The sequence below is a fragment of the Procambarus clarkii genome, chromosome 25 (genome assembly GCF_040958095.1).
Source record: "Procambarus clarkii isolate CNS0578487 chromosome 25, FALCON_Pclarkii_2.0, whole genome shotgun sequence".
Classification (NCBI taxonomy): domain Eukaryota; kingdom Metazoa; phylum Arthropoda; class Malacostraca; order Decapoda; family Cambaridae; genus Procambarus; species Procambarus clarkii.
The window spans coordinates 25,706,686-25,713,221 of record NC_091174.1 but is presented as its reverse complement, the minus strand read 5'-3'; the positions used below and the strand labels follow the sequence as shown (position 1 = coordinate 25,713,221).

Here is a 6,536-nt window from a genome sequence, read left to right as displayed (position 1 = left end):
AAGTGACTCATTAAAGATCATTGCCAGAGGCACGCTGAGGGCCTGTGCTGCTTCTTTTATTAACCACGGTGATACTTTGTCTGGTCCAACTGCTTTAGTTGCATCTAGAGTTGTCAACTGTTTCATTACCTCCTCTGCTGTCACCTCTATATCTGATAGTCTTTCCTCTAGGGTAACCCCTTCCAACAATGGGAGCTGCTCAGGCTCAGTAGTGAACACTCCATGGAAACTGGCATTCAGTGCCTCGCAGATTTCCTTGTCACTTTCAGTATAAGCCCCCTCTGTCTTCCTTAGTCTTGTCAGTTGGTCGTTCACCGACATTTTTCTTCTTATATGACTGTGTAGTAACTTAGGTTGTTTTTTCGCTTTGATTGCAATATCGTTCTCATAGTCCCTTTCCGATGTTCGTATTATGTTAATGTAATCGTTCCTAGCTCTGTTGTATCTGATCCTGTTGTCCTCTGTTCTTTGTCTTCTGTACTTCCTCCACTCCCGCCTGCTGGCCATTTTTGCTTCCTGACACTGTCTATTAAACCATGGGTTATTATATTCCTTCTTATTTTTTCCCTTTACCGTTGGTATAAATCTCTCTTCGGCCTCCTGGCATTTCTGTATGACTAGGTCCATCATATCTTGGACTGTTTTTCCTCTAATTTCTTCCTCCCACTTCACTTCACCCAGATAGTCCCTTATCCTCATATAGTCCCCTTTCCTGTAGTCAGCTCTCCTTTCCCAGATCTCTTGTCCCATGGTCATAAGTTTGAATTCCATCATGTAGTCAAAGACTAGGACATAATGGTCACTGGCCCCTAGAGGTATTTCATGCTCTAAATTCTCGATATCTTCTACGTTCTGGGTGAAAATCAGTTCTAATAGGCTCGGTGCATCTCCTCCTCTTTCCCTTGTGTCTTCCTTCACATGTTGTGTTAGGAAATTCCTGTCTATAACATCTACTAATTTTGCTCCCCACGTTTCGTCCCCTCCATGGGGATTCCTTGATTCCCAATTTATCTCTCCATGATTTAGGTCCCCCATGATCAGCAGTTTCGCTCTCATTCTGTGGGCTAGTGTTGCTGCCTTCTGCAGTTCATCTATGCACGCCTTGTTGTTGTCATCATACTCCTGCCTGGGTCTTCTACTGTTTGGCGGGGGATTGTAGATTACCAAGATCACAATCTTCCTCCCATCTACTGTCAGAGTTCCATGTATGAAGCTTATGCACTCATTGGTAACCCGATTTCCCAGGTCTTCAAACTTCCATTTCCGCTTTATTAGGAGTGCCACTCCCCCCTCCCTGTCTCTGTGTACTCTCTTTTCGTATTACCTGGTACCCTTCAGGAAAGATTGCTTCTGAGATGATGTCATTAATTTTAGTTTCCACAATTGCAACTATGTCAGGATCTGCTTCACTCACTCTTTCTTTTATCTCTTCTGCTTTATTAGATACCCCATCAGCATTGGTGTACCAAACCTTGAGATTCTTCATGGAAACTCTTGTACCAGAGTTCTCCCTTACTCTGGGGGTCTGGGGGGATCTGGGGGTGTCTGGGGGGTGACTGGGGGCAGGGGGGATCTGGGGGATCTGGGGGGTGTCTGGGGGATGACTGGGGGCGGGGAGGATCCGGGGGATATCTGGGAGGATCCGGGGGTGTCTGGGGGGGGTCCGGGGGGTGTATGGGGGGTGAAAGAGGTCAGGTGGGGTGCTTGGGGGGCTAATGGGGGCTGGGCTTCTAGGGAGGTAGGTAGGAGGGTCTGGGGTAGGGCCTGGGTAGGTAGGTCTGGAGTAGGAAGGGCATACTGGGTCTGAAGATTAGGGAGGGTCCGATAGGCATAGAGTGGTCTTGAGATAGCGTAAGGTTGGGAGTCAGATAGAGGTGTGCGTGTGTGTGTGTGTGTGTGTGTCTGTTTGTGTGTGTGTGTGTGTGTGTGTGTTCACCTATAGAGAATAAGGCTGACGTGTTGGTCTCCCCTACATGGTGCAGGGTGTCAGGTGAGACCGTCCGTGCTGCAGGTGGAGGTTCACGTCTACATGCAGCAGGGGGCCCTCAGAGCCCTCTGCGCCCAGCACGACATCCTGGTGTGCGGCTTCTGCCCCCTTGGAGGACCCTTCAGGCTGAGGAGGTAATGCTGGCCTGTCCACACTCACCACCGAGTGTCATTTATTATTATTTTGTATGTACTTATCTCTCTTGGTCACCTGTGCATGCATGTTTGGTGTAAGATCAAGCTCCTGGGCTACCGCTTCATTAGTGCCCCTCAAGTGTTATGCTTCATTAACGCCTCGGCTCTTTTCCTGTTTTCTTTTATCATGTGTATGAGGCGCGTCTGAGGATTCCGTTGCCACGTGTATCTTCCACTTCCTAGTTTCACTTATTATTAACAGAATCTTATTATCTACCTATTCTATCCACCTGGACTGCTCAGGAGAGCGATGGCTTCGCACCTTGCAAGGTCGGAGTGTGATCCTCCGGTTGTCCGAGTTGTTGCACACCTTTCCTTGCCCCTGGTCCTCATATCCCAGCTACTTGTCCTCATATCAGTACTTAGTCTTTACGTGTACCTTTGATATACCTTACTTGCTTACCCCATCCTGCTAGTTCCTCAAAGTACCTTTTATATGGTAATCATGTGCCCAGTGTCTGCTGCCTTGCTGTGTTGTGATGCCAAACTTTCACAGAATGTCTTCGCTGTTCACCTTTTTGTACACAAGTCCGAGTCTGGTGGCACGTTTATGTACATTCTATTAAATTGTTTATGTATTTAAGGAAGTGTGTCACACGGGCTCTTCGTACTATAATATTGGTCCTACAAAGGTTGTATACATTATTGGCCAGTCAGATGTGGCGTACAATATTGGTCATACATTTCTGGAGCACAATATTAGTTCTCCTTATATAGTGTTCAAAATTGGTCTCACACTTGTGGATATATAAAAATGAAGACGATGTGTGGCAATAACGTGGCTGAAAATATGATGACAAAACCATACATAAATATGTATGTATATATATAGGGGGGTACCACCACTGGTGCAATTATAGGGACCCACAGCCTATGAGAAGGGGCTTTGGGTCATTCAGCATTCACAAAGCATTCAGGGAAAACTTGTCATTTAACTCTGAATACGTAGGAGTGTTCGCTTCTACCACCCCCCTTTTTTATTGTGTCCACTTTATTATGCAAGGTTATACAGTTACATATCTGATTTTATTCAAAAAATGAACATTAAGAGGACACAAAAAAAGTTCGCTTCCTAGAGGCTGTAGATTTCCTCGAACTCCTCCGACGCCGGGCAGGAACGGAGGATGCAGGGGGCATTCCCCTCTGGATCGCGACACTGAGGCGCTGAAAGAGAAAACTTGCTGCTCTAGGGTCTCTTGTGGTGTCATTGAGCTTGGAACCAAGATCCTTGAGAAACCTTCTTGCACTCTCTCCCCATGGGCCTAGGGTTTCAGACCCTATTGGAACGAAGTTGTACCTTTGATCTAATTGCCTGTACTTGACTGACTTTTGTTTTTCTCTGTGTGTCGCTGCGGCTCCTGCTGTGCCGGCAGAGAGGGTGATGTATGTCGCGCCCCATCTTACGACAACCGAAAGCTTGAAGAGTATGAGCTCTTACATGTTGGAAAAATCATGTTTGAGATCATGAGATCATGTTGGAAAAAGTTGTTAACCTCTCCCTCAACGAATGCCAGTGTAAACAAGTCACTCTTCCTGTTAGGCTCGGTGGCTTGGGTGTCCGCACCGCCACCCAAATTGCTGTCCCAGCCTTCCTGTCTTCTTCCTCAGCATCAGATGACTTGGTTAAGGAAATTCTACCTGTCACCCCGAGTGATGTAGCGGGGATACAGGACCCCACTACACGGAATGGGACACGAAATGGGGTGCCATGGCAGACCCTGCACTCAGACCAGCCATGCCGAAAGCCAAGAAACAATCTAGTTGGGACAGCCCCATTGTAGACAAAGAAGCCACAGCTTTGCTGGAGGCAGCAACAACCCTCAGTGATCGTGCACGCCTCACAGCTATGCAGGCTCCCCATGCAAGGGACTTCCTTTTGGCAGTCCCTATGTCTGCGAAAGGCACACGTCTTGATCTGCAGGAGCTCCGTATTGCAGTCGCTCTCCGCCTTGCTGCCCCTATCCACACTGTTCATAGGTGTATTTGCAGCGAGGCAGATGCTGACGAATATGGACTGCATGGCCTGCACTGTGGAAAATCTGGTGGTTGGCACACTAGACACGACGAAGTCAATGACATCATTAAAAGAAGCCCTGCCTCTGCTCAGTGTCCAGCGGAGAGAGAGCCCCGCAACCTACTGAACCGTGACTCTGTTAGCTTTGCCGGCCGACCAGACGGAATCACACTGCGTCTGTGGAAGGGTGGCAGGCAGTTAGCATGGGACTAAACTTGCGTATTCACCCTGGCAACGACATACATCACCCTCTCTGCCGGCACAGCAGGAGCCGCAGCGACACACAGAGAAAAACAAAAGTCAGTCAAGTACAGGCAATTAGATCAAAGGTACAACTTCGTTCCAATAGGGTCTGAAACCCTAGGCCCATAGGGAGAGAGTGCAAGAAGGTTTCTCAAGGATCTTGGTTCCAAGCTCAATGACACCAGAAGAGACCCTAGAGCAGCAAGTTTTCTCTTTCAGCGCCTCAGTGTCGCGATCCAGAGGGGAAATGCCCGCTGCATCCTCGGTTCCTGCCCGGCGTCGGAGGAGTTCGAGGAAATCTACAGCCTCTAGGAAGCGAACTTTTTCTTGTGTCCTCTTAATGTTCATTTTTTGTATAAAATCAGATATGTAACTGTATAATCTTGCATAATAAAGTGTACATCATTATAAAAAAAAAAAGGGGGTGGTAGGAGGAGTGAACACTCTTTCGTATTCAGAGTTAAATGGCAAGTTTTTTATATATATATATATATATATATATATATATATATATATATATATATATATATATATATATATATATATATATATATATATATATATATATATATATTATGTACATTACGCTTCACTGTTGGAGGTAAATCAAAAATTAATTCTCCAAAATTCATTTTTATTTCTAGTCTGACGCGACACGGGCGCGTTTCGTAAAACTTATTACATTTTCAAAGACTTTAGTTCACAAATACAGAACTGATTAGAACTTACGTATCTCCAATTTTATATCTACATTTGAGTGAGGTGGGAGGGGTGATGTGGCATTAACACAAGACAGAACAAGAGGGGATATTAATAGGGTATTAAAAGTATCAACACAAGACAGAACACAAACAATGGGTATTGAATAGAAGTGTTTGTAGAAAGCCTATTGGTCCATATTTCTTGATGCTTCTATATTGGAGCGGAGTCTTGAGGTGGGTAGAATATAGTTGTGCAATAATTGGCTGTTGATTGCTGGTGTTGACTTCTTGATGTGTAGTGCCTCGCAAACGTCAAGCCGCCTGCTATCGCTGTATCTATCGATGATTTCTGTGTTGTTTACTAGGATTTCTCTGGCGATGGTTTGGTTGTGGGAAGAGATTATATGTTCCTTAATGGAGCCCTGTTGCTTATGCATCGTTAAACGCCTAGAAAGAGATGTTGTTGTCTTGCCTATATACTGGTTTTTTTGGAGCTTACAGTCCCCAAGTGGGCATTTGAAGGCATAGACGACGTTAGTCTCTTTTAAAGCGTTCTGTTTTGTGTCTGGAGAGTTTCTCATGAGAAGGCTGGCCGTTTTTCTGGTTTTATAGTAAATCGTCAGTTGTATCCTCTGATTTTTGTCTGTAGGGATAACGTTTCTATTAACAATATCTTTCAGGAACCTTTCCTCCGTTTTATGAGCTGTGGAAAAGAAGTTCCTGTAAAATAGTCTAATAGGGGGTATAGGTGTTACGAAACGCGCCCGTGTCGCGTCAGACTAGAAATAAAAATGAATTTTGGAGAAGTGATTTTTGATTTACCTCCAACAGTGAAGCGTAATGTACGAAAGATTGAGAAAATTCGTGTTAGAATTATTAATCTTACTTTTTCGGTCATATTTAATAATATATATATATATATATATATATATATATATATATATATATATATATATATATATATATATATATATATATATATATATATATATATATATATATATATATTAGTATATTTTGATAGCAGTCTTTCCTGTTGACATATATTATTAAATATGACCGAAAAAGTAAGATTAATAATTCTAACACGAATTTTCTCAATCTTTCGTACATTACGCTTCACTGTTGGAGGTAAATCAAAAATCACTTCTCCAAAATTCATTTCTATTTCTAGTCTGACGCGACACGGGCGCGTTTCGTAAAACTTATTACATTTTCAAAGACTTCACAAATACACAACTGATTAGAACGTATCTCTGATTTTATATCTACATTTGAGTGAGGTGGGAAGGGTGATGTGGCATTAACACAAGACAGAACAGGAGGGGATATTAATAGGGTATTAAAAGTATCAACACAAGACAGAACAGAAACAATGGGTATTGAATAGAAGTGTT

At 43.9% G+C, this 6,536-nt stretch overlaps 1 protein-coding gene across 2 annotated transcripts in view; it reads left to right on the top strand.

The window, feature by feature from the left end:
- LOC123747821 (1,5-anhydro-D-fructose reductase-like) overlaps window positions 1-6,536 on the top strand; it is a 143,315-nt gene that overhangs the window by 96,825 nt on the left and 39,954 nt on the right. For both annotated transcript variants that reach the window (XM_069331359.1, XM_069331358.1), the window contains exon 7: window positions 1,983-2,121. In XM_069331359.1, coding sequence (XP_069187460.1) covers window positions 1,983-2,121 — 139 coding nt within the window. The remainder of the gene's footprint in view (window positions 1-1,982; window positions 2,122-6,536) is intronic.